Below are 27,418 nucleotides of genomic sequence, written 5' to 3'. Positions count from 1 at the left end.
CATTACTTCACAGCACACCGGGATAGCTAATGTTAGATGCTGGCTATATTGACATTGTCGTAAAAGTGCTCACGCAGAGCTCTGTACCCAACTAACAGACACACTTGTTCGACTTAGAATTACGGTAGTTGGTTGGAATCCACATTTTGATAGCGGGAAACCCCCCTATTTTATCGCGGTATGCGGTATTACTGTGATTAAAAATGACGACGAAAGGCTCAGACGGCGTCACCGAGCTGTTGGCTTGTGCCTACAGCGTTCAGAAAGGGAATACCAAATATTACTAAAACACCTCTCCCTTCTTATTAGGTTGGAACCCCAAATGCTGCCAAACTGCAGAAGTTGTGTTCTTCGAGACCGGGTCACTTGGTGCGCGACTTGCCATCCTTGAATATCTTTCAGTCAGTGCAATTAATAATTTAGTTTTACTGTTTTGTGTATATGTGTTGGCTGGAATTGATTTTACTAGTGCTTGGTATCTAATATATAAATACTTTTTGAAACTGACTAAAGTATGTCCATAACACTGAGTATAGGAAATGGTTATGTAGCAAAAGCTAGTTTTTTTATGGTCATATTTGTATTGTTTGTACATTTTAGACAGTTTTTTATTGAGGAAAATTTCTTATACATTTGAGGTCTTTGAGGTATTTGTATTTTTGTCCTTCTCCTCTTAATTAAGTTGTTCTTCTTTGAGACCAGGTCACTTGACAACCACACAAGCCTTTTTAGGAATTCAAAAAATGATATTTAATATCTAATCCTTGTCTTCTATATAAGGGCATTGCATTTTTTTAATGCCTGTATTGAAACTGATACCGTTGCTATTTTAAAGACCCTGCGGTATTTCTTATTACTGCCCAACCCTACTGGCTGTTTAATTGTTTTTGTTGGTTAAGGAACTTGTGTACTCTAGCTATATCATTATAAAATGCCTGTCCCTTGTAGTGATGCTTACCTGTTCAGGAGGAAATTAGCCAACTTGGCGTCCTTTTGGGCTCTAAACTGTCTCAATCTTTCAAATGCATCTCCAATATTTCCCCAGGGTTTGTAACTTCTCTGGTCACGCAACTGTTAGAAACATGCAGTTTTTTTTTAGGTTGGGTTGAATCTATCTCCGTTGATCTGTTGCAAATTTCTTGTACATTTGAGGTCTTTGACGTATTTGTATTTTTGTCCATCTCCTTCTAATTGCCAAGTAGCTCTCTTGACATAAGCTTCAATTAAATTACGGGCAAAATGCCAACCGCCAGTAGCAAATAAACTCCTTATTTTTTGAAAGTAGGAAATAAACAAATATGTCACAGGAACTGCTTTTTATACTTTAAGCAATCTGGTGGAAAATTAATTGCAGATCTCATTTATATGTGGCTTTACACAGCTGTTAGTTGTGAGGTATCGTCTCCGACAGTCATAGAAAGATGTATTCCAGTTTGCAACCTTGGGATGTTTCATTAAGCCCTATCAGGAGGAGGTCGAGGTCATCTGCGTAAAGGATGGACTTCCTACCTTACTAAAATTTAGCAAAATCTTAACTCGGTCATGAAGCTAATGTGGGAAAAGTGAAAAAAGTTGTAAAATATTAAGAAAACCTCATTTCCCACCTGTTTCCTCCAAGATACTGTAGCTGTGGTGCTGTGATTTATATTGGATGGCCAAAATGGCCGCCGCAATTATGTCAAGCCAGTGAAGTGTGTGTGTGTGTGTGTGTGTGTGTGTGTGTGTGTGTGTGTGTGTGTGTGTGTGTGTGTGTGTGTGTGTGTGTGTGTGTGTGTGTGTGTGTGTGTGTGTGTGTGTGTGTGTGTGTGTGTGTGTGTGTGTGTGTGTGTGTGTGTGTGTGTGTGTGTGTGTGTGTGTGTGTGTGTGTGTGTGTGTGTGTGTGTGTGTGTGTGTGTCAGCAGTGATTTGATGTGTGGTTTACAGCCACCCTCACTGCTTTGCAACATGAAAGGCAATTTTAGACAGAAACGGATCAACGTAGAGTGTGCAGACATCCCCAAAAGTGCTGTAAATAGTCACTAATAGTGTGGCACCACATCTGCCTAGGACATATTTTGTTGTATTTCTCTCTTTTGGATATTTTAGAGACAGCCAGAAGCCCAGTTTTAGTAACATTTAGCTGTTAACTGCATGTTTATATTGATCACTTCATACATCCATTTATTCAGTATCACATAGAGTTAAATATAAGCCATTTGAATATTGTGTTAGCCAACTCAACAGCACCCAGATGTAGAGCACAGACAAGGAGTCCCTGTGGTGGTAGGCCTTACCGTCACCATGGCAACCAAGGTGTAGCTTCACTAGTTGCCGGGGGCAACAAGAAAGAAGCTGTGTCGAGCGACACACAGGTACGGACGGAGGGATGAGAAAGACAGCAGGTGAGGGGAGTAAAGTGCTGGGCAGATGGGTAAGGAGGTGCAGAGAACAGGAAAAAGAAGGATGAGACATTATGGAAAGGAGGAGGAGCAACGTGTCCTCTGTTGCTAGGCAGGCACGTAGCAGTTCTTGAGGGTCTACTGTTGAAGACATCGCCTCTACTGTTGTTTAGCCTTAGTTTCTTCTTTTCAAAGTGTTTTTCAGTGGTAACTTAAATCAGAAAGCCTTAACTCTGCACCACAAGCCATCCGCCATCCTTCAACCTCATCAAAAATATTATACTTGTCTGAATCAATAATGGAATCATTTTAGAAAATTGTCTCAGCAAAATCGTTTTGATAAGACAGAAGGTTTCTGAGATGGTTTTGCATTCATTTCCAAGATTTCAGAGTCAGTACAATGGTTGCAACAAAAATGCACAAACATGTTCAATTCAATTTTAGGTTCCACCATTATGATGTAGTAGTAAGAATACTGGGAGCGCTGAAGGAAGTCATTAGTGTTACCAGGAGTTATGTCCCAGAAAGGATTAAACTGCTACTGCTATTAGTTCATACAAACTTGATAAAAGAAGTACAATGCTTTGAGCTTAGTCACAAAGTACAGCCCAAAATGAAGAGGTCTGAAAATTGCGGCTAGTCGTGCTCTTTTTGGAGTTGCTTGACCCACATTTCATGAGTTCTTCTTACCTAGGTCAAAGAAATATTGAGCGATCCTTGTGTCGTCCTTGTTTCTTGTACCAACACCTTTTTTTCTCTGTTGCTAGAATGTGTGCTCATTGCAAGTCACTTTGAAAAGGAAAAGTTTGACTTGGCCTTAATGACCTGAGTGAAGTTACTAGGGCTGCAACTAACAATTATTTTCATTGTCAATGAATATTTTGATGATTGTCTTGATTATTCGATTAGTTGTTTGGTCTATAAAATGTCATATAAAAATGTTGATCAGGGGACAAGCCTAAGATGACATCCTCAAAAGTCTTGTTTTTTGTTCACAACTCGTATATAATCAGTTTACTTTCAGAGGCAAAAAACCCAAGATATTTACATTATATAAGCTGAATCCAAGATCTTCTCTTCCGGACTTAAACTGATAATTGGATTATCAAAAATAATGCGCAATTAATTTAACTGTTGACCACTAATCTATTATTCTTTGTAGCTCTAGAAGTGACACAGCAGGAATGTCACATCACTGCCCCAGCATCACCACAACATCCATTTGGGCTTCATCTGTTAGCAGAGCATCTAGTTAAAGCTGTTTCTTGGAGGAAATAGGTTGTAGTTTGACGTACATCTAGGACAAGCTTGGTGAAATAGACAATGGCAATGAGTCTGCACCAGGCATGAGGGGTCTATGTGGGGGGAAGCTGGCCTCTGGGGATACCTGGGTTACCTCTACAGCTGTCAGGAGATAATTAGGTGAAGCCAGCAACAGTGATTGGTTTTACGCTGTCTGACGGCTTTTGTTTGTTGATTGCCAGGTGGTTGCCTTAGCGATGGACGGGGAATCAGAACCAAACCCTGCCATAGCAGAAGAGGCAGGGGAGCGGGTGGAGTCCATGGATGCCACTCCCTCCCCCGAGCAACAGACCACGCCCCCCTCTGAGGTGGCTGGGGAGGCATTTTCCATGGTAACGGAAGAAGAAGATGAAGCCGCAAAAGAGGGGGGCACAGAGGACAATGATGAGGGTTGCGCAGAGGACAATGATGATGATGTGGTTCTTGTAGGGGAGGAGGATTTCCAGCCTTCTCCTACATCCCTCTCCCAAGACACGCCCAACACAGACTGCCTAGAGCCGGCTGCTGCCGTGGCGACTGTAGACATGTCCACGCCAGAGATGACCCCCAGTTCTCCGGTGTCTTCAAGCACATCCACGGTGGCAGCACCTCCAAAACCTTCAACCACAGAAGCAGAGCCTATTGTCATTGACGATGAGGAGGACTTTGAGCCGAAAGAAACGTCCTCCTCCTCACCTGCGCACCCTGCAGGGTCCTCCGAATCCCACTCGCCAGGTGCACTCAGCAGCACTGAGCCAGATTCGGAGATCAGGATCGCCAGTGTCACAACACTGGGCTCCAGCAGCCAGAAAGGAAGCGCCACTGTTTCTGCAGTGAATACGCCCCCACATCCAGTGGACGTCCTGGAAGACATGAACCTGATGATAACCTCGGTCACATCACTGCAGAGCGGGGCTGCTGCTGTCACAGCGGTGAGAATCAGCAGAACGTTTTATCCATATTTTCTTTCATCTAGTTCACATTCCCCTGTACTCTTGCTGTATTTTTTTGAAGAAAAAAAAAAGAAGTTTTAAGTTATTCACTCTAATGGGTTTAAGGAAAAGTTGGTTCTTGTCTGCTGATAGACATTTGTGAAATCACGTGTTCTCTGTGACATAGCATGTTTGTTCTTGGCAAAGTGCATAATGTTATCTTTGTATTGACAATTTTTTTTATTCCAACATTTATTCAACCAAGTTGCACTGGGAGCTCCTAGATAGATAAGGTTGGATTCAATTCTACAGACTGCACAGCATACGGAACCTTTGTTTTTGAGTTGCATACCATGTTGTTTTTTAATGTTTTTTCACTAAGAAGAAAAGCTCACCTGAGCAACTTGTCTGTCTAGGCAGGTGAAGGCCAGGCAGAGGAAAATGGGCTGCAGATTAGCAATGCGTTCAGCCTGAATCCTGACACCCCATCTGGTCGACCAACAGCCTCCTTCAACCCCGGGCGGGGCTCAGCCCCCATGGGCCAGCTGGTACAGAATGGAGACACAGGGACGCACAACAGGGCAGGTAAAGAAAATCATGCAGCAAGAAGAAGGTAAAACGTTACGATAGTGACCAAATGGATGCGCCACATTTGACTTTGGTCACTGCATCGCTTGCAGGGGAAGCAGAACAAATAGAGCCCTGCTTGCTTAAACCCTATATTTTGATGTTACAGTGTTCTGTTCTGACAATAAAACAAATTATCATCATTATTTTAGTGAGAATACAAATAACTACAAATATCTAATGTTAGGTAAATGTGTTTATGTTTTGTAACTCTTTTCTGTATTTGTTTTTAAATATATGTTGCCCGATATATCGGATTTTTAAATAACCAAATATTCTCATCGGTATCGGCCTAAAAATTCCTATATGGGTCGGGCTCTATCCTTAATTGGGTTCAGAGATTAACAGCTATATGTGTAAAGTGTTCAGATTGCACATTGTTTGAAAAAACATAGCCCCCTCATCCATTAAAAAGCAGGATCATCCCAAAAAGAAAATTAAACCTAGCTTTACTTTTGCTGCAATACAATGCAACCTCATCTGATGAAGCACAGCTTGAAAGCACAAATTTGTGGTGGATTACTTTGTAATGTGAATGCCGTATTTCCAAAAAATACCTTATGATGTAAATCTATTCTAGTAGACCCCATGAGTACAAATATGATGATAAAAATGAGTATAATAGTGTCTCTTTAAGTGGGATTGTTTTTTTTATATATATATATATATGCTGTTTGTCAGTTTTACTCAAGATGTTCTGTAATGGCCTAATAGTTTGTAGCATACCACATACCTGCAATGACCCTGGTTTAATAGCTGCCGAGTACCTTTTAATATGCATTTCATCCAAATGTCTGTTTGTTTGCGGTCTGTCTCTACCAACATCTGTTGTTTAAAATAGACAAAACATACTAAACAAATAATCTTAAAGTGTTAGCATGTAAGGAATGCAGGGAAGGGAGACATGTCCAGACTTCTTGTTCTTGTTGTTCTGTGGACACCCACATCATCGCTCTTCTCTTCTGGGAAGACTTTCAACCATATTTTGGAACCTGAATGCAGGGAATCGCTTCCATTCAGCACACAATAGGATTATAATTATATATTTTTTTAGTTATACTTTTTTTTAATCAAGTAGATCAATAAATTACAGTAGTAGTAGTCTGCTTTTAATTCTGCTGTTAAGGTTCCCCTGCAACTCAGAGATTCAGCCCAAACCAAGCTTAACATCCCTAGGCCCCAAGTACACAAAGCTATGTTTACAGGGTGGTGACACCCTGTAAACCCTGTATGACATTTTGGAATAGTGAGGCCAACTTTAAGACTGCAACTCCAAAATGAGGAAATGGTTAAAGACGGACGGATGCGACAAACTAAATCCTCCTGATAAATTTGAATTAACTGAGTTTATTATTAAGTCGGAAAAACAAAGTTGTAGTATGGAGACAGCTAACTAAAGTTAACTTTCTTTATTTCCTTCCAGACTCGTGGATCTCCCAGTCAGCTTCAGTTCCCCGCAACCAAAAACAGACGGGGGTCGACTCTCCATCACCAGCCACCTCCCTACCAAAACCTCCAGGCCAGTCTTCCTCATCTACTTCCTCCTCAGGCTCTCAGCCACAGCCCAGGACAGTCAAGGTGATCATTAACATTAACATTAAACATTAAAACATTAACACAGTCTATATCTTTGATGTTTCACTTACGGGATTGCTTCGTTGCCAAAATTCTGCTGGATTTTACTAATTTACGCCGAAATTCTGCTGGATTTTACTAATTTAGGCCAGATGTCCGTTGCCTTGTGCCTACTTTGAGATGGATTTTAAACTCTGGTGGATTTCTGAGGACTACAGTTAACTGCTCCTCAGATCTCTGCAGGGTAAATCCAGACAGCTATCTGTCCAGTCTGAGTTTTCTGTTGCACGACTAAAACAACTTTTGAATGTACAAGTTCCACCAAAAGAAGTTTTCTAAAGGGCACTTTTGCAGAGGTGCCGTTCTCCATGCGGAGGTTGCCACCATTCAAGACGATTGTGATTGGTTTAAAGAAATTCCAATAAACCATAGCACATTTTTGTCCCATCCCAGAAGGCTGTGTGGACTCTCCAGACCCTCCCCTGCCGCGAATCTAATATTAATATAATAGACAAACTGGAAATGTTATTTTAACTTAAATCCTACTACATGCAACTTTTGTATCTGTATTTTAATGTTTTCATATAAATAACGCTGTGGCACTCCTGTTTTTTCAATTGCTTCATATTCTCAACTTTTATTCATATGTGCATATAAATATTCTCCCAAACACACTGCAGCCAACAATGGAGCAGATTCAAGTGTTTTAATGAATTCAATTTACTTTGAAACACTTCTTTCTTTCACTACCTTGTATTTGACCTATTTGCTTTTGCTTGTGCAAAATGCATAGACCCAAAGTGTATAGTAATTTTGGGTGTCTGCAGTGAATCTGCAGTGCTTGTAAACTCATAAATTACTTACTGTTGTAAAACTGCCCTGCAGTTCATTTTGTTCTTTTGTTTGTTTGTTTATCCCAGGTGACCTGTGCCAACTGTAAAAAGCCCCTTAAGAAAGGCCAGACGGCATACCAGCGTAAAGGCTCCACACACCTGTTCTGCTCCACCACCTGTCTCTCTGCCTTCTCACATAAACCCGCCCCCAAGAAGAGTTGCACCATGTGCAAAAAGTACGTGGCACATTGAACAACAGATATTTCATCCGTACTTCCACTCTTGGTTATGGGTAACCAGAGCACAAAGTCACATGATCCTGCGGGGCCCGTGGTCGTTGGATGCGATTGTAAAGACAGATGGTTCTGCCTGTATAAAGTTATTACCGTATTGGTCAACAGAGTTTGGGTTTCCACAAAATGGTTATTGCGCTCCGATGACGTTTGTGGTGTAGCGGCTTATACACTGTCCCATACTAGCAGCCTAAAATCTGCTATTTTATCTGCTTTTAAACTGTTTAACTGCTCTTTGATGTTTAATTTATTATACTGCAATGTAATCTTTATTATTTTAATTTTTAATTGTTTTTATGTGAAGCACTTTGAATTGACTTTGAACTTCTGCTGAAATTTGCTGTACAAATAAAGCTGCCTTGCTTTCATTGGCTTGCATTTAGAATTGTAATGAAGCATGTGCAGTATATTCAAAGTAGTGGGGTTGTAGTAATAAACCAACTCTAATATTTATATATAAGAACAACTATTATCACTCTTACTAATGGATGCACATTTCCTGTAGATGTTAATTGATTTGTGCACTGTTTTTCAGGGACATCACAAACATGAAGGGTACCATCGTGGCCCAGGTCGACTCTAGCGAGTCTTTCCAGGAGTTCTGCAGCACGGGCTGCCTCGGTGCATACGAGAACAAGCAAAACCCGCCTAAATCTGTCCTCAAAACAAAATGTACTGTTTGCGGCAAGCTCACAGAGGTCAGTCTGTCTGACACAAGTAACAACACATACTCCTCCCTTGTCCATTTACCTGTTTTTCTCAACCAAAGCAACACATGCCTCTGTATTCCTGATAATAGAATGAATAATTGGGTGGGAATGAGTAAAAAAAGCAAGGTAAACAACCCAAATGTACAGTATTATGTATATAAGTGTGTGAAAGTTTGCAGCTGTTCACATCTGTACTGAAGTGTGATCTAGAGGCTAGAGGTGTCTGTAATACTCTGTCTCCCTCAGGGTGCAGAGAACATTACAAACATCAATGTAATGTTAGCATTTTTAGGTTTCAACTTCTCTTTATTATTCACATCCTTGGTTTGAGTGTTTTGTTTTTCCATCTTCTTTTTTTAATTTTTTTATCTTATTCTTATCCCTTAATGAACGTTTTTCTTACCACCATTTCATTGCCTCTGTCTCTCCTTCATTGTCTTCCTCAGGCCACTTTCATTCAATATTTATCTCTTTCTGGTTCCTTGTCTGCCTTTTACTGTTCTCTCGTTCACTCTCCTTTCTTGCCTTCTCTCTTTTCTCCATCCGTCCGTTTCAGTATGGCATAGTAGGGCCCATTTGCAGAAGGCCCTCAGTCTCCATGGCCACCAAGTGCCAGTTTTTGTCCAAATTGAATTCCTCCCACCTCATAAAGAAGAAATCTTTGGCCCAGAAGCTGTGTATGAAATCACTTTTGTATTGATGTCATGTAATTCTGTGTGGGTTGGGCCACATAAATTAAATATTATTCATTAAGTTGGCAGTGGTCCTAGCTCCTTTAGCGTACAAAGTATCCAAATTAAATGAAAGTATCGTCAATTTCTTACTTTCATTCAGTATTAGTCTGTGGGGTTGTTCAGTTACCTGCATCACTGTCGGATAACTACTACCGCTGTCACCTAGCAACCAAAACTATCTGCATATGTGACATCTTAAAACCATTTGCATTATTTATAGTCTCCCTGAGTTCATTTGCATTTTAAAGCAACAGCAATGCCCCTGCCAAGCTACGTTGAAATAATTAGCAAAGTACACAACACGGACAGTATGCCTAAATAAATTTAACTAACACGATTTTTCTTTGTCATTCCCCATAGCTTTAGATTTAAATTATTTCAATTTCTGCAGATTGCAATGGCTTGAATTGAAATGACTCGTTGGACACGTCCTTTAGTTATTGTTTGTATTCATGCTCAAATTATACCTGTGCTTTGACAAATTTTGCACACCTATGACAATTATGAAGAACTAGTTAGCACACTGTACATATACATGCAAAAGGTGTTGATCAGTTGTTCAAGCCTCTGTTTTCATAATGGGAAGCACTGTTGGATTTACGGAAAAGTTTGTTTCTACTAAGCTAAAACTCTTTTACAATAAAGTGAATTCAAGTGGGACACTTAATGACGAGGCTCTCCGATTGAGGAGAAATTTATAAGAAAGCTTGATGAAGTTTAGTTAATCAGGCTCTTGCTGCCCCTTCTGCATTTCTCTCTGTCTACAGATCCGGCACGAGGTTAGCTTTAAGACTGTGACCCATAAGATCTGCAGCGACACATGTTTCAACGTTTACCGCAGGGCCAACGGGTTGATCATGAACTGCTGTGAGCAATGTGGCGACTACCTGCCCAGCCGAGCATCAGCCAACCACTTCCTGCTGGTCGATGGCCAACAGAAACGCTTCTGCTGCCAGAACTGCGTCAGGGAGTACAAGCAGGTACTGTAGGCCCAACCACAGGCCCATGGTGTGTAATGTATAAACCTGATTGAAGCCTGTTTGATTTGGATCATTTATTTCATTCAAAAGTATTCATTTAAATTTACAGCTCTGCTCAGCTCTGTCAAAGTTTCTGTTGTATTAGTGTAGCTGTGGTGACCCCTCCTCCTCACGGCCAAGAAACTGCCCCTTTGGCAACTACAATGTGAAAAAAAGTAAAATGGCCTCCTTACTCACCCTCCTCCTTGAAGTCAAATTCAGTTTGATATATAATATGTCAAACTGAATTTGACTTGATTTCAAGCACATAATTGGGACCATTTCTGTAGAAAGTTAGGGGAGATTTTGATTCAGCAAGAGGGAAGAGATTGATGATTTTGACAAGCTTTTCATTTATTTTGCAAAAAAAAAGGAGAATATGTATTGCCATCTACAGGAACTTATGTTCCTTTTTAGCACACAAAGATTGAAATATTACAGAATATCAGTTGAATAACTTGCATTTATCAAACTGCCATCTTCGGTGCTTATACAATAATTGTATCCTTTAAAAGAAAAAGAGAGGAACTCTTAAAGCTCCGTCTTTTGAAAAAGTCAGAATACGTTAGGTTTTTTTTTTTTTTTTGTATAGTTTAAAAAAAATAAAAAGTTTCCCTAGTAACCTTACCAAAAAGGCTCAGGATGCTGCAAATGTTGGTATAATATGAAAATGGCTGGTGGATTTAAGAAAAAAAAATACTTAATTGAATGAATCAAATTTGAACATATCGGTCAGTGTGTTGTGCGTTGAACCTTGCAACGCACACACGCTCCGAACCGAGACAAGTGAACCGAACATTTCAGATGTTTTTTCATGAGACACTCCAAGTACAAACCATCTCATTTGGCTAAGAAGTGAAACAAAGTGTTTAAATATCTTTGGCTGGTGGATAAAGTTGCTTGCATCCATTTGAGCATTTAAATAAGTTATCTTTTCGATATCTGACAAGCTCTGTTGTCTACATTTCTATGAAAAATACAGACATCTTCAAGACTGACAAACAGTTCTTCTAAATAGAATATCATAACTTATGGCTACTGTTTGCAGGAGACACATTCTAAATTCAGTAATGCCTCTTAGTTTTAAATAATTTTTAAGATCTAAAATCAATTCAATAAATTTAATTTTGCACTTTGAGGAAAATCACCTTATTCTTCTCTTGGGCATCATTAAATGATCCTTGTTGTACTTTCAAAAAATAAATGAAAGGGAGAATGGTGCCAGGTCTTACAACAGATATGAATATAGTGTTTTTATCAAGCAATGCAATAGATTTCCGGGGCTGATGTTGCTACTGCTAGTCGCTGTGGTAATAATAGGACAATGAGGATAATCGGTGTGCTTTTGTGGCTAAGCAGTGGGATCACATTAGATACCCTACTGGGGAGTTTCACGCTGTTTACTCCTCTAATGCTCATGTGTCCTTAACATTTACTCCACTAAAGTCAGAACAACCACATTAAAACCCAAAGAAGACCATCCATCAGGATTTCCCACAACTTGTAATGATCCATTTTTCTTTCTCTTAGGTGCATCTTAATATCCCTTCACCATGGTTCATAATATGTTTGAATGTGTTGTCATTACGTTGCTGTCTGTATATGTGTTTACATGGACTCTAATGTGAATAAAAGGACTTTAAAAGCTTGATAGAAGTCAAATTGAAAAAAGTCAGTTTTTAGCTGACAAAATGTTTTTATTTAATCAATTAGCTTTATTAATGATTTAATATAACCTTGTTGTCACTGCGGAACAGAAAGTTAGTTATTATTTTGACATGGTGTTTTCCTTCTGTCACAGGTCCACAGTAAACTTGCGAGCTGCCTCACTTGCAAAACGCTGATCAAGACAGGCGAGGTGCTGCACAGCCTTGGAGCCGGCGGCACCATGGGCTCCTACTGCTCTGTCAACTGCATGAACAAGGGCAAGCTGGCGTCGACCTCCTTCATCAGTGAGTCACCAGGCGGCAAAACACAAAAACAGAGCTTTTCTGAACAGAATTTGATAGAGTTCTTTGAGTTTCACAGGTCCCAAAATATGTTAAGCTGATCTTAGCGACACAAGGTCATATTGTCAAGGCTCAAAGTGGGCAGTAGCAGAAAAAGACTTAGCATTTATTACGGTAATAGTTGGGTAGCCTTCTGTTTGTGTTGGGAGTTCAAATATTTAATTGTGTCTTAATGTATTTAGGTCTGTATGTTTGGATGAGGGATCACTGTCTTGGCAAAGCAGCAAAGAAAAGCTCCTGTTAACCTGTTTGATGATTAGTATACATCCCAGCAAACATCGAATGCACATGTAGGAGAAACAGTTATTCACTCTCACAAGTCAAAAAGTCACAAGCATGTGTAATGAATGAATTGTCGTGGTGAGTTTTAATGTTTAATGTCTGTGTGTGCAGACACAGAGCCCACATGTCACTTCTGTAAGAGGAATTCATTACCGCAGTACCAGGCCACGCTGCCAGAGGGAAACATCCTCAACTTCTGCAGCTCACAGTGTGTTACCAAGTTCCAGGTGGGGACTCTTGTCATTACAAACCAGAAGACACAAGTCTGCGTCCTTTATACAAAAAAAAAACAACTAGATTTTACCAATGTAATAAAGTGGTCACACTCGTGAACGCTGTAACTCTGACGTATTCTGGATTATTTAGCCCAGTAGTTCTTTGATGTTGTTGAATGAAAACACCATATTGTTTCGTGCAGCTGCACAGAGGACGCTGCTGAAAACTAGCATAAATACAACTAATCTCATGCAATTAACGCTTTAGATAATTGGATCAAACTAGGCTTTTGCTTAGTTGGTGTTTCCACTGTGTTCTGTATTCCAGTGTGAAGTTGTGTATTATACCTGATAGGGATGAATAGGAAGTGGTGAAACTAAAACCCAGATTAACTTCATGAGAACAGCAGCTCAAAACACAAACGTAAAACGCCACAGGTTTCCTCTGTGGAGTTGATGACCTGATTGGTTTCTTAGCATCATGTTGCATACATTTACATATTAATGACAAAACAGATTTTCTTGAAACTGTCGTGACTTGATCATAGTTTATGATAGTTCATATAATACTAACCACGTATAAAATATATATTTATATTTATATAAGTAAGTTTTAATTTACTCCTTGTTGTTTTTTTACAGAACGCTACCCTTCAAACAGCCACCAATGGACAAACGCCACTCTCCACCACAAACAACACCGTCCAGCTCAAATGCAACTACTGTCGAGGAGCATTCAGCTTGAAACCTGAAACTCTGGAGTGGGAGGTGAGACCATCCTGAGGAGTAGTTGCTCACTTTTTTATTCAGGTATCACAGGTCTTTTTCTTCGATAAGATAAGCGATTATTGATCCCCAGAGGGGAATTTCGGGTGTTGCAGGAGCACAAGGACAGAAATACGTATAGATAATAGAGAAAGGTTAAAAAAGGTACATGGAAATAAAATAGAAGCTTGATAGTTACCTTAAAAAAAATCTAAATGATAAATTACGTTATTTTTAAACAATGAAAACTGCCAAACTTCACTAGTTCTAGCTTTTCAAATTTGAATATTTTCTTGCTTTTCTCAGTCCTCTTTGATAACAAAATGTAGTAATATTTGGGGCTTTGATCTTATAATATTCAATTATATATGTCAAGTGGGCTTTAGGCAAAAGTGATGGGATTTTTGTATTTGACTATAGACCAAATTATTAATAAGTTAATTGATATACACACCCACATGTTAAATTCCCCTTGGCCTTTGGAATTAAAATAGCCCCACATCATCACATACCCTTCACCATACATAAAGATAGGCATGGGGAACTTTCCATTAGATCATCTCTCAATGCAAATCAAACCAGCTGTTAAGGTAAATGAAATAACAACATGCCAATCTCTAGGTATGGTGAAGGGTATGTGATAATGTGGGGTTATTTTAATTCCAAAGGCCAAGGGAACTTTGTCATGATGCATAGTATCCTGGATCCATAAAATAACTGGCCTTTAAAAATAAAAATGTGCCTGCCTCTACAGGAATTTAACATAGTGGTGTGTGTATACTAATGCCCCTGTATTTATAGGAGGAACAATTATTTATTTACTATACATTATTCATTCACAAAGAAAATTGGTGTAATTAAAAGGTTGTAGGTTTTTCTTTTTAATCAACTTTAGAATGGGTGTGTAAACTTATGCAAGCCACTGTATTAAGAGCATGCACGTAGCATATCCACAATTTTAATAACAATCCGCCATGGACAAAGCGTGCCTGCTTTTAAAGGGAATGTGAAATAACGCTCTGATTGGTTTATTGCACGTTACTGCCAAACCACACCCATGAGTAATGTAGCTACTTCAGACCTACCCATCCTATTTTAATTTCAGGCGCCAGAGTCATTCATCCTGCCGGTATAATAGCAACAGCACCTGAGTTTCGCCCACAAAGCTACTTGCGTTTGCCGTTTGATACTTGCATTTCAGATCGTTAAAATAGGGCTCCTTAATCTCATTGTGCTTTCTTTTGGAAGGCTGCACTTGCTAGCAAATTAATTGAGTTAAACGTTAGCCATCAGTAAACAGAAGATGGTGTTTGCTGTGCGCGCTAGTGTTTGTGTGCGTGTCAGCATGTGAGTATTAATTTTGGACTCTGCACACGTGGTGTTTTTCAACAGGAATAAATTATCTAAATTATCGTCAAGGGAAAAATGAGTCAAAAACGGCTTCAGAATTACATTTTAGATTAATCGTCCAGCGCTACTTGGTACAGAAGGTAAGTGATGCGTTAAGTCAAACTTTTTGTCCAGGCCAACTTGTTTCAGCTGTAGGAGCATCCTGCAATTCTCACATTTTCTTCAGGCATGCAGAGAATGAAGGTAATGAATCTTAAAACCAGAATTCCTGCAATACTTTTATCCAAATGTGTCTGTCTTTAGGATAAGGTCTACCAGTTCTGCAGTAAAGCGTGCTGTGAGGACTACAAGAAGCTCCACTGCATTGTGACTTTTTGTGAATACTGCCAAGAGGAGAAGACGCTACATGAGATGGTCAATTTCTCTGGAGTCAAGAGACCTTTTTGCAGCGAAGGTAGTAATCTCCCATCCTCTCCTCTAGGACACTTGATAAATCAGAGTAATTTTCTTGAAGGATTTACATAGTCAGAGAGACTGATTGTATCCCATGATGGCTGCTGTTGATAGGTTTCCAATGCCTTTTGTTTCTAGTTGTGTGTTCAATTGTTTGTTTGCCATTTTAAGCATATTTCTTGTTATTCTGAGGTTTTGTACTCCAGGATTTTTCAGTTTCTTGATCGTTTGTCGTTTTGCAATTTCATTTTCTTTTGCTTGCCTTCTGTTTTTTTTCAGGCTGTAAGCTGTTATTTAAGCAGGATTTTATCAAAAGATTGGGTCTAAAGTGTGTCAGCTGTAACCACTGCAACCAGCTCTGTAAGAGAGGTTTGACCCGGCAGCTCGGCGGCATGACTCGGGACTTCTGCAGCGAGACCTGTGCCAAGAAGTTCCACGACTGGTACTTCAAGGTGCGCTCCCATTCACTGTATCCCTTAATAGATTAATACAAATGTAATTGTATGCAGGAATACGTTGTTGTGAACATTCAGAAATGTTTCTTTTCTACTAGGCGGCGAGGTGTGACTGCTGTAAGGTGCAGGGTAACCTGACAGAGTCTGTGATGTGGAGAGCAGAGATGAAGCAATTCTGTGACCAGGAGTGTCTGTTAAAGTTCTACTGCCAGCAGAATGACCCCATAATGGTCACACAGAAAGGGCCCGAGAACACCACCCTGGGTAAAAAAAATAAAAAAACTGTGTGTGTGTCCGCGTGTTTCTTTTGGAATTATAGAGTCTTCCTACAAATACCTGCCTTCTTATGTTACTTTATGTGTCAATTATTCATGAGGCAAAGATGTGATGTGTTTCAAATTCCTCTTTACAGGCTATGAAATGCAAGGGGCCAAACTTGGGGTAAGTAATAATTTGGAAAAGGTCATACAGTTAGAAACATTAGTTTTTGCTTTATCTGAAGTATTCATCAAATGTACAAGCTAATAGTATAGAAATGTAAGGCATCTACTGAATGTGTTGCCTTTTTTTAACCACATAAATGTTCTTTTTTTGTCAGACTTTTACTTACCTGCTGTCCCTTTTTAAAAACAACCCCATTATTTGTTTAAATAAAATGTTGATTTGTCAGAGCAGAAGCCACATTTGTTTTTGCAATTATCCTGTACATTTTTATCTTTTTCTCAAACCATTGCAGCTGGTGAACCAGGGTACTGTGGCATATGCCGGTGGAGGTTTGATGAGAGATGTCAAGAACAAGGCAGTGCTCTGCAAGCCGCTCACACTGACCAAGGCTACTTACTGCAAGCCACACATGCAGAGCAAACTTTTACAAACAGGTAAACGAAGCACTTAGTTAGAAGTGTTCCACAAACTGAATTATACTGTGTGTGTGTGTGTGTGTGTGTGTGTGTGTGTGTGTGTGTGTGTGTGTGTGTGTGTGTGTGTGTGTGTGTGTGTGTGTGTGTGTGTGTGTGTGTGTGTGTGTGTGTGTGTGTGTGTGTGTGTGTGTGTGTGTGTGTGTGTGTGTGTGTGTGTGTGTGTGTGTGTGTGTGTGGGAAACATGATAAAGAGAAATTATAAGGTTTGCTTTAGCGAGGCAGTGGAATTGGGACATTTTTGTAAAGTTTCACTTGAGTCTGACTTAACCATTATATGGAGGTTGACAACATTCCTGCCACTCACCCTTCAAAATCATCACTTCATAACCCATTATTACACGTACTGATTTTTGTATATAATTTTATGGTTTGACATATCTGTTTTCACAGATGTAGACGATGGTGTGAAGAGGGAGTATATTCCTGTACCCATACCTGTGCCTGTCTTCATCCCCATGCCCATGAATATGTATTCCCAGATCACTCCCACCCCAGTCTCTCTGCCTGTACCGGTAAGACACTATGAACACATATGGCTCATTTATGCTAAAAGGAAAAATCTTGTTTTATAAAGGTTTAACATACAGTGGACACATTACTAAAAGCCTGTATGATAAATGTTAAAATTCCAGGCTGCTTAAAATGTCTGTTATGAACAAGTAGGCAAACATAACAATTTAAGTGTACACATTTTTTATGTTGAAAATGTGTTGTTAGTGTCATCAAAGCTAGGTAAGGAGACATTTATTACTTAAAGTTGTCTTATTACTTACCAAATTGCTACGTGTACTGTCCCGTCTAGGTTCCTGTGCCTGTGTTCCTGCCCACCACCCTGCAGGGGACAGAGCAGATCGTCCAGACCATCAACGAACTAAAAAACAAGGTGCCCTCCGACCATCTGGAGGCTCACCTGCTCTCCATGGCAGAGATGATCACAGAGGACCAGAAGCCAGGTGCGCTTATAATAAAAAATAACAAGTTATCGTGTTAACAGTTATTACATGAGTTACAGCAGAAACATTTTATTAATTTAAAAAAAAGGAATATTTCAAGACAGCAAAACAAACAGAACATCAGAGCTGGTTATTTTGTTTTGATCAAATCAACACATCTGAGACAGAGAAACTGCAAAAGCCCAAAATATTGGCTACATAAAATATTAGAGGTGTGACGAGATCCTAACATTTAAATATTTCTCTATGAGGTTAAAAGTTAAAATGTTGTTACCTGAGAGCCCGAGCGTCGTCTCTGCATGTTTCACAGAGAGCGGGGCTCAGCGCCAACACGCACGCACCAATGCATGCACTCATGATTATGATCATATTTTTCCCCTTATGTACTTATAGGGCTTTGTACCGGTACTCAATACCTTTTTATGGTATCAACAGTAATAACCAACTACCAAATAGTAGCAAAAAATTCTCCAGTCATTTAAAGACTTGTTTTTAAAGATGTATCTGTGTCACAAAAACAATAATCATTTGGATGAGTGGTGGTGGCATTTTACATTGAATGCTTATGGTCATATGATGGTTAGCAAGTGTCGTGAATGGGGAAAAAAGGTATTAAATAAAGTACTTTATTGGTATCTGCACCACTTTGTTTTTAAAATCCAGCTTACTTGTGCAGACATCCAAGTAGCTGTTTTTTTTTTTATTTTGTGTTTTTTTTCTCTCTTTTTTTGGCTGAGCTTTTGAGATGGTTGTGAATGAACCATTAAGAAACCTGAATTTGTAAACACAAATGTCTCCTTCCATAAACAGTGTTCTGGTTACAAAATTTTCAATTTAACAAGATGTTCAGTTTGATTTCGAAGAAAGCTGCAGCAAGTGATGACAATGAGAAACTACTTGACTGTGTGTTTTAGACGTGAAGCCGGTGAAGAGGGAACGTAAAAGGAAGGAGATCTCCAGCAGCAGCTCTGAGGAAGAGGAACAGGAGAAGCAGGACAAGGTTGAAAAAGAGGAGGAGGAGGAGGAGGAGGAAGACATAGAAGAGAAAAAGAAGCAGGAGGAAATGGAAGAGGAGGAGGAAAAGATAGAAGAGAAAAAGGAGCAGGAGGAAATAGCAGAGACGGAGGGGGGAGAGGAGGAGGACAAGTACGCACCCAACCTAGACTTGGAGGCAGACTTCCCTCAAGGTAAACTACTGTAAACTGTACATGTACACAAACTGTAGTTCTGTGCCTGTTGATGCCAGGCTAGTGAGGCAATGTTGTTCAGGAAAAAGCCATGAAATACCACCACACAGCATTCTGGGATGGGAAAAAAACATGCTGTGGTTTATTGGCATTTCTCTAAACCAATCACAGTCGTGTTGGGCGGCATTAAGCGTCATACGAAGCAACGGTGCCTCTGCAAAATAGCCTCGGAAAGGAACTTGTTTTGGTGGAACGTGTACGTTCAACAGTTGTTTTAGTCATGCAACAGAAAACTTAGATTGGACAGATAGTCTAGCTATCTGTCTGGATTTACCCTGCAGAGACCTGAGGAGCATTTTATATAGTCCTTATAAATCTACCGGTGTTTAGAATGCCAACACAAAGAAAGCAAAATGTGACAGACATCCGTCCGAAATGAGGGACATCCGGTGGAATTTTCGACGGCCCCTAAAGCGTCCCCCTAAAATTAACTCTCACTCTGACATTGTCACTCTTTCTCTCACTCTTTGTGTATTTTTTCTTCTCATTCATATTGTTTAGTAAAGCAGCTGTTGCGTAACATCATCTGACTTCATGGGGCTATTTAATGAATCGTGTTTGGCTGTTCCCATTTTTGCCCTTGTCACAGATTTTTTTGGAACGTGTTGCTGGCATCAAATTCAAAATGAGTGAATATTTGCAAAAAAAAAAAAAAACGACATGAAGTTTATCAGTTTGAAGATTAAAGGCCTTTGTAGTGTATTTAATTGAATACAGGTTGAAAAAGGATTTGGAAATTATTGTATTCTGTTTTTATTTGTTTTACACAACGTCCCAACTTTACTGGAATTGGGGTTTGTAATGAAAATAATTCAACACATGTTGTTACCTGTCTCAGCCTCAGACCCTGTTCCAGTTCTGGAGGGCATGGATGAGGACATGGACTTCTCCCTACCTCCAGTCCTGGCTGAGGAGAAGGAGGAGCCAGAAGAGTTGGAGGCGTCTGCACCTCGACCACAGCCCAGAAGACAAGTACGCACACACACAAACACACACATGTTACAATTAGAAACACTCCACTGGCCAATCTACAATTTACTGTATAGAAATTGTTTGTATGTTTGTGTTGCAGGGGAACAAGAGGCTGGCAGTGGAGGAGAGCTCAGATCTGGCCTTGTCCTCTTCTTCCCATCCAACACACAGACACTCAGCAGGACGGGCGCTGCCTCTCAAAGCTCGATATGGCGTCAATGCCTGGAAACGCTGGGCGCTATCTCCTTCTGACCAATCAGATGACACCAAAGTAAAGGACGACTTCAAACCAGGTAAGCTGAACCGGATTGTGAACTTACTGCCGTCCCTCGTAGTAGATGGTTGGCAGAAAATGGAAGATTGATTATTAAATTTGGGAACATTTAGGTTGTGTTTGCTGAAAACAGTCTGTATGTTCCCCATCTCCTACAGCTCGGTCTAAAAGTAACATGTTGTCACTGAGTTCAGAGGAGTTGAACGTTGCTCTGTCCCGGTTTGTCAAGGAGGTCTGCAGGCCCAGCGGGGAGCGCTACTCTCCAGACAGCATCCTCTACCTATGTCTGGGAATTCAGCAGGTTGGTACCAAGCCCTAGAATCAAACCCCAGAAACACCAGCACCTCTTCAGCAAGCCATAAGAACAGAAGTATAACATTGAAAATGAACACTGATCATTAGGATTGCACTACATGTGTTCATACAATTTAAAAGGTTTATTTTCAAGTTGTTTCTTGAATTGAAAACACTAGTGTTAATGCAGAAAATTTTTCAAATGGCAATCTACCTTGGTCTAAGATGTTTGGAAAGTAACAGTAGCCACACAACAGCACTTTATCCAGCTGGGGACCTTTTTTTTTGCATGTCCTGTATTTTCCCCTTCCCGTATTTTCTGCCACTTTCTACTACTTTCTTCACTTTGTACTCTCTACCACAGATAGAGGAAAAACCCCACTTGCTATTATCTGAAGCAATGAAAGGTTGTGCCTTGCCTAGTCATAAGATAATCAGATAAAACTTGTATTCATCCAAAGAGAGGGGAGGGGGGGGGGGGGGGGGGGGGGTGTGTGTGTGCGCGTGCGTGTGTGCGGGGGGAGGCATTTTTGAAGCATTGTTAACATGCCAAATGGCAATCAAGTTTTACAGCTGAGATTAAACATAGTTACAACAAAGTATTGATTGAATTATCACAATCATTACAGTCTGGTTAGTTTTGTATTCCACACCTTGACTTGACCTGGGAAAGAATGGCGGCCCGCTCACTCTGATGCCTGTGTGTTTTATTTCAGGCCTGTGTGTGGTGATTACTAACAAACAGAGTGTAAATATGATATATTATAATTTCCCCACTGGGGATCAATAAACAGTATACATTAATTAAATTAAAATTATAAGAATTCCATCTGTAGTCATTTTAGAGGTAGGAACTGAAGTTAAAGTAAGTGTTTCCAGGAGGACAGATACAAGTGGCGCACATACTTCCCTCCCATACATCCATGCGCGGAGCCTCTCACATGTTAGCAGCTGTGGTTAGCGGCGGGAGCATGACTGTGGAGTGGAGCACAGAATTGTCCAAAGAGTACTGGAGGGTGATTTTTCTGAAAGGAAAATGTAAGATTGTTTTATCTGTTTATAAAACTAACAAAGTTTTAAATATGTGATTGTTTTATGTGACGTTTAAGGAAGAAATTTGAGCTTTAAACACTCTAAAATGTCTTCCACATTTTCTGGGCCTTCTTTAAGTTGCTGCTGTAACTTTTCCTTCTCTTTTAAAAAAAGAAAAGAAAAGCCAATTGATGGGTTTTCGCTGAGAATAGAGCTTATGGTGTTAAGATAGTTTTATCAGAGAAAGCCAGAAAACCTTTAGTTCCAGATGGATCTAAATGTGCAGTTTTGTGTCCAGTGATTATAACTCGTTTAACTCTGCTGTTCACATCCTGATAATCAGTGATGATTACTTAAATATGAGGACACTAAGGTTTTTGATATCTGCGTATTGCAGCTATTTGTTTGACTTTTAAAGATGAGATGTTGTGGGTTTTAAAGCATCTTCACGCCAAAGGCCGGAAGGATGACCTATTTAGCGACCCGTGCTACCAGCAGTTTGGAGAGGAGCTGAACAAGGTCCTGAAGGACTGGCAGCCCAGCGTGCTTCCTGATGGTGAGTCTGAAATCCCTATCTCTCCAACTCCAAATTACTCTGAATTTTGTCATATTTCTTACCAGTTAAGCGAGTGACCACGTTTTTAAACGTCACACAATCAGTTAATATCTACCACAACCACAATGCACACAATAATAGCAAAAACAAATTAGAGAATTAAAATTCACAGGTCAAATTGGACCTCGATCAACCCAGAGCGTTAAAGTAGCTTTCATAACTGCACTTGAAGTTCATTAGTTTGAGTGGATTGTTCTTAGCGCCACCTGGTGGGGTAGTGCTGTGTTGTTTCCCTCCGTTATGATCACTGTCCAATGATTATAACTCTTCTGCTGTTCACATACTGATTTGCTGTGATTGCACTATAATGTTATATGAGGACACAAGTTAAACAAACCCTCAAGTGTTTTCCTGTTTTACTTGGGGTGATGCATTTGTGAGATGTAAAATTTGAGGGGCTGAATTTAAAAAGGAGTAAAATTGATGTGCTTTTTTTGTTCCATGATTTAAAGTGCTAGTGTGAATTCAGTTACTTTTGGTCCAAAAAATATGAGCGTTAGAAATAATTAATCATTTTTTAAATACATGCATGTCATTAAAGTCTGCAGAAAGATTTCCTGAACAAGTAAAAGTACAGTTTGAAAGGTCATAGGTATTACCATAGCCTAAGCATGGTTTATTTCCTCCAGGCTCGCTGTGGGGTCGGGTGGAGGAGCAGAGCCTGTGGAGCAGCAGACAGCTCGGGGAGCAGAGTCCGGCTGCTCTGCTGCGCTCTCTGGTTTACCTGAACACCAAATACTTCGGCCTGCGGACCGTGGACCAGCACCTCCGCCTCTCCTTTGCCAACGTCTATGGCCCAGACACCGTCCATCCTGTAACCAAGGAGACCACCGTCTGCATCCGCGTGCCTTCCATCTCTCAGGATCACCACGGTGAGACCAGCAACGTGTACATTTTGGGACATTTTTTTTTCAGTTTTGATGTCAACTGCCTTTCTGTGCAATCTACAGTAACCCAAGCGGTTAGATTTGACATATCACATCTTGACACATCTCTTTATACTTAAGATGGATTATCTTTTAAATAAATTGTGAATTTGTGTGTTTTGTCGGACACATAATCTTAAATGTTGTTTTTGTCTTTTGGCCCTTCAGTGCAAACCGAGTCAAGGAAGCGTAAGTTGGAAGAAGGCGATCAGGACTACGAACCAGACGATGACTCGGGAGGTCCCACTGTATGCTGCCCGGTTAAGAAGCGCGAGTGTCACCTTTACGATCTCTACAGATCTAAGTGGTGGGTTCAATATCTTTACTGATGGTATTGCTTAGGATCAAATTATGCAGCAGTTGTAAAAACAAAGATTCCCCTTTTAGATACGTGGAAACATACGATGGTTAACAACATTTATCTCCATGTCATTTCCAGAGGTTATTTGAAGTTTTATTTGGGCTGCAACTAATGACTGTTTTTCTATCAGCTAATCTACTGATTACTGCTTAACATTAAGTGTATGATTGTGACAAAATTCCCGTGAAATAAAGTAATGAAAATACTGACTGCCTGATTTTGTGCAACAAACTGTCCAGAACCCAAAGATATTTAATTTACAATGATGACAAATGGAGAAAATCGTAAGAATTGGTGAATATTGAATATGGTGAAAGCACACATTTTTGCTTGTTAATGTTATTTCGGTTGATGAAGGAATAAATCTACTCAATTACACTTTATTCACTTATTAGAACCTGATATTAATAAAAAAATTGAATAGATAAGAAACTTTTTCTGGAATAAAAAAATTGTTGCTCTGAATAATTCTGACATTTATCTAATTTTTTAATTAAAGTTTAATTTATGGGAAGTTCGTCTTCAGTTGCTCCATTTTGCATCCCTAATCCGGTTAGATTTCTATATATTTTAGGAGTCCTGTGATTATAACTCTTTGCTGTTCACATCCTGAACTAAAGTGTTGACTATTAAATAATGAGGACTTACCATAAAATACTTAGAAGTGTTCAGAACAATAGATTCACACTTCTCTCAACCCACTATCACCTCCATTTGCCCTCCACATCCCTCCTTTCAATCACATATCCTTTGTTTCCATCCTTTCAATCCCCCCCCCCCCCCCCCCCCCCCCCCCCCCCCCCCCCCTCTTCCAGCCCAGCGTTGTTGCGGGAGCGTCTAGACGTCTTCTACGTTCAGCCGGGTCCGGCCTGCAGCCCCGACAACCCGCAGTGGTTCAGCTCCACACCGCTGGAGCGAAAGATCCTGGAGAGCCTCCTCACCAGAGTCCTCCTGGTCAGGGACGTTTACATGGACAGACAACGCGAGGAGGAAGAGGACAGCAGTGAAGCAGTTGGGGGAGAGTAGCGGCCCCTTTGACTTCTGTTAGCAGAGCCTAAACAGTCAGCAGAGGAGGAGGAAGCGGAGGATAGCTAGTTGTGTGTGCGTGCGTACATCCCCCGTCTTACCTTCCTCACTGACTTGCCGTTTCCTCCAGGTGAGGGGCGTCCACAACAGAACTTGAAGTAGAGGATGAGGAATTTGGTCGTGAACAGCAGTTTGAACTTTTACTTCTGTTGATAGATTCACAAAAGAAGGAAGAGGTCATAAACCAGAAGAGGACAGGCACAAATCAGTCCTGATGTGTTGGATTATTAGGATGATGTGAGGTAAAGGAGGTGGAGCTGCCATTTGTTTTCAGGTAGATAACAAAGTGTATTGAATTGGATGTGCTGCTAAGGATCTAGCTTGCTTACAGTGCTCAGACATGCAGCCTTACAATATTTAAACTTTTAACAAGGGTCATCAGAAGCCACCAGGAGGCAAAGGGACAGGAAGTCATGGAGTTATATTCTTCCACTCAATGCTTCAAGTCCTCCACCATTGCTCTGTTGATGAAAAAGGGAGCAGTGTCCTCCGGGTTCAAGAGAGTAACTTCATTTTATACAAAGAATCGATTAACGAGGAACAAAGCAGAGAAAAGGTCTGGGTGAAACCAGAACCTCTGCCTTAGAGTTGGAGAAGGAAGAAGGTAGTGCAAGGCTTGTGTCTACAACGTTGGTAGGTCATAATTCTCTTTGATGCAATTGGTAGTTTAATTTTTACAAAAATAGAAACACAGGTAGCCAGGTAGGTTTTTGGGGAAATATTCACCACTGTTCCCAATTTAGCAGCTCAGCATACAACTACAAGTGCTACTCTATATTTTTCTATTTAAAGGATGATAAACCCTGAATATTCTACAGCAGAAATATATTATCTATATCCATCTATACTGGAAAGATTTGGGGCCGCATCTTTGACCTCACCCATCAGTCACGCAACAATGTACCATGTCCACTTAGGGGGGTTGGAAATGTCTAAGCAAGCAAATATTTGGTTTAGAAAGTGATCTTGAAAAGATGTAAAGGTCTTGCACACCCACACAACTTTCTGCTCAGGTAAAGTTTGACGGTGTTGAGCCAGATATTGGCTGGTGAAATTTGCTCCAAGTTGTGCCTAAAAGCAGGCAGGACAAGAAATGGCACGGGTAAGGTTTTAACTGCACGAGCGTTTCCTGTTTAGGTGTGATCTCAGTCAACCTTTTGGCCGAACATTTATTGGCCTACAGAAACGTTACAAAAGTTATTTCAGTCTGTTTCATCACCATATTTAGTACATTATCACAGACTACGAACTGCAGTGCCACTCTTGCACACTGATTGTTCTGGTCAATATTTACTTACCTGCATCTGAAAAGTTATATCACGTTCTTTGGGGCAATTTTGTTATGTAACTGTACCCTTTTTTCTTTTTTTAATGCATGTAATATTGTGAGGTCCCCAAAAATTGGTGTACCAATAAGAATAGCAAGAGGTGCTTAAAAACAAAAGTAAATGGATCAAATTGGGTAAAGTAATTGGAATCACCTGTGGGTGTGTCTAGTGCCTCTTACGGGTGTGAACTTAAAGGATATGAAGATGAAATTTCTGTTATTCCAATGTGTCTTGAACACAGCATAAGGACTAGCATCCTCTTCCCCTCAGTCAGGGCAACCTTCTGGAATCATACACATCCGTTTTAACTGGGCTGCTTAACTGCCTTCCCATCATCCCGCTCACTGCTCTTCCTCTTTCAGTACTGCTCTTAGGCAAACCCGTTTGCACCACAGAGGACTTCAGGAGCCAGAACTGATCCCAGACAGTAAAAAGGATTGACTCTAAACCTTGTGTTCCCTCACCTGACAGACCTGACTCGCTGTGGTGCAGCTTAAAGGCAGCCTACCAACATGCTTCCTTTTATAGGACATTAGGGGACCCTTCATTCATGCGATGTAGCATTATGTGCGTACTAAGCCCAGATTTGGTTGCTTTTGAAGTGTAAATATCTCTGAAACAAGGTGGTTATTGATATGGAGTCAACACAGACTCTGTCGTTTGGGGAAAGGAAAAACACCTACTGAAACCTTCAGCTTGAAAAACCCGCCTCCTGAGAAGCCTTTTTAAAAAGACAGATTATTTATTTCTTTTTATTAGTTTGTCTGTATCCTCTTTATGTTGGGATGGAATTGTGTTGGGTGCCATTTCCTTACCTGACATTCATTGAAAACTTGCTGCAGACTCTTGTCCATTTATAAAGGGTATTTTTGCAGGAACCTGCGAAACATGAAGGATACGGATTATTCAGAGCTCAATCATTCAGAGCTCAATGGATTTTTTTATATATATATATATATATATATATATATATATATATATATATATATATATATATATATATTTAAAAAAAAACACACACGGTTTGCTTTCTGCTATTGTCCTTGTGTTTGGACTTTCCTGGCATTTCAGGGTTCCTTGAGACCAAGAAAAACTCAAGTTTAACAACTGAGCATCTCTTTTTTTTTCTTTTTTTCTTTTTTTTTTTTTCAGGCTGAGTGCAAGCACTGCAAAGCGAAAGCTTATGTTCTAATAACAAATTAGTTGGACAATAAAAATATTTTTGTATGAACTGTTTATACACTATCATTTTTGTTTATTTAATTTTTGTGTGGTTAAAGTCCCCTTTTTTACTTTTTATTTTGTTTTATTTGACTTTGCTTTCTAAACGTTTAAATAAATTGGAGAAAGTGTCAAGTTTAACATCAAGTGAACTTTATTTGAGACTTTTCTTTGTTCTACTTCTTCCTTGGTCACTTAACTTTCATTTAAATAGGGAGAATACTCCATAAAGCTGGCTGAAACTTACACCTAAACAAAATGTACCTTTTTAAAACCT

At 40.0% G+C, this 27,418-nt stretch overlaps 1 protein-coding gene and 1 long non-coding RNA gene across 4 annotated transcripts in view; both read left to right on the top strand.

Moving 5' to 3' along the window:
• zmym2 (zinc finger, MYM-type 2) overlaps nt 1-27,418 on the top strand; it is a 34,701-nt gene that overhangs the window by 2,369 nt on the left and 4,914 nt on the right. Inside the window, exons 2-26 of one of the 3 annotated variants that reach the window (XR_004658505.1) lie at nt 3,863-4,591; nt 5,008-5,176; nt 6,642-6,796; nt 7,714-7,862; nt 8,455-8,617; nt 10,131-10,343; nt 12,184-12,334; nt 12,785-12,900; nt 13,531-13,656; nt 15,307-15,457; nt 15,736-15,908; nt 16,010-16,175; nt 16,324-16,352; nt 16,648-16,789; nt 17,222-17,343; nt 17,634-17,784; nt 18,699-18,971; nt 19,870-20,003; nt 20,104-20,296; nt 20,436-20,578; nt 22,045-22,159; nt 22,849-23,091; nt 23,314-23,452; nt 24,322-25,095; nt 25,131-25,681. Coding sequence is in view for 1 of the 3 variants with exons in the window: in XM_034885332.1 (XP_034741223.1) it covers nt 3,878-4,591; nt 5,008-5,176; nt 6,642-6,796; nt 7,714-7,862; nt 8,455-8,617; nt 10,131-10,343; nt 12,184-12,334; nt 12,785-12,900; nt 13,531-13,656; nt 15,307-15,457; nt 15,736-15,908; nt 16,010-16,175; nt 16,324-16,352; nt 16,648-16,789; nt 17,222-17,343; nt 17,634-17,784; nt 18,699-18,971; nt 19,870-20,003; nt 20,104-20,296; nt 20,436-20,578; nt 22,045-22,159; nt 22,849-23,091; nt 23,314-23,452; nt 24,322-24,532 (4,341 nt within the window). In the remaining 2 variants the exon portion in view is untranslated. Of the gene's footprint in view, nt 1-3,862; nt 4,592-5,007; nt 5,177-6,641; nt 6,797-7,713; nt 7,863-8,454; nt 8,618-10,130; nt 10,344-12,183; nt 12,335-12,784; nt 12,901-13,530; nt 13,657-15,306; nt 15,458-15,735; nt 15,909-16,009; nt 16,176-16,323; nt 16,353-16,647; nt 16,790-17,221; nt 17,344-17,633; nt 17,785-18,698; nt 18,972-19,869; nt 20,004-20,103; nt 20,297-20,435; nt 20,579-22,044; nt 22,160-22,848; nt 23,092-23,313; nt 23,453-24,321; nt 25,682-27,418 lie in introns of those variants that run through there. The other 2 variants (XR_004658506.1, XM_034885332.1) reach the window with 2 other exon arrangements.
• On the top strand, nt 21-25,681 carry LOC117952791. Its single transcript, XR_004658507.1, has 3 exons — nt 21-31; nt 1,693-1,705; nt 24,602-25,681. It is a non-coding gene; the product is annotated as an uncharacterized LOC117952791 (long non-coding RNA).

This window comes from Etheostoma cragini, chromosome 11, assembly GCF_013103735.1.
Source record: "Etheostoma cragini isolate CJK2018 chromosome 11, CSU_Ecrag_1.0, whole genome shotgun sequence".
Taxonomy (NCBI): Eukaryota; Metazoa; Chordata; class Actinopteri; order Perciformes; family Percidae; genus Etheostoma; species Etheostoma cragini.
This window is presented reverse-complemented; position numbering and strand designations above follow the sequence as displayed.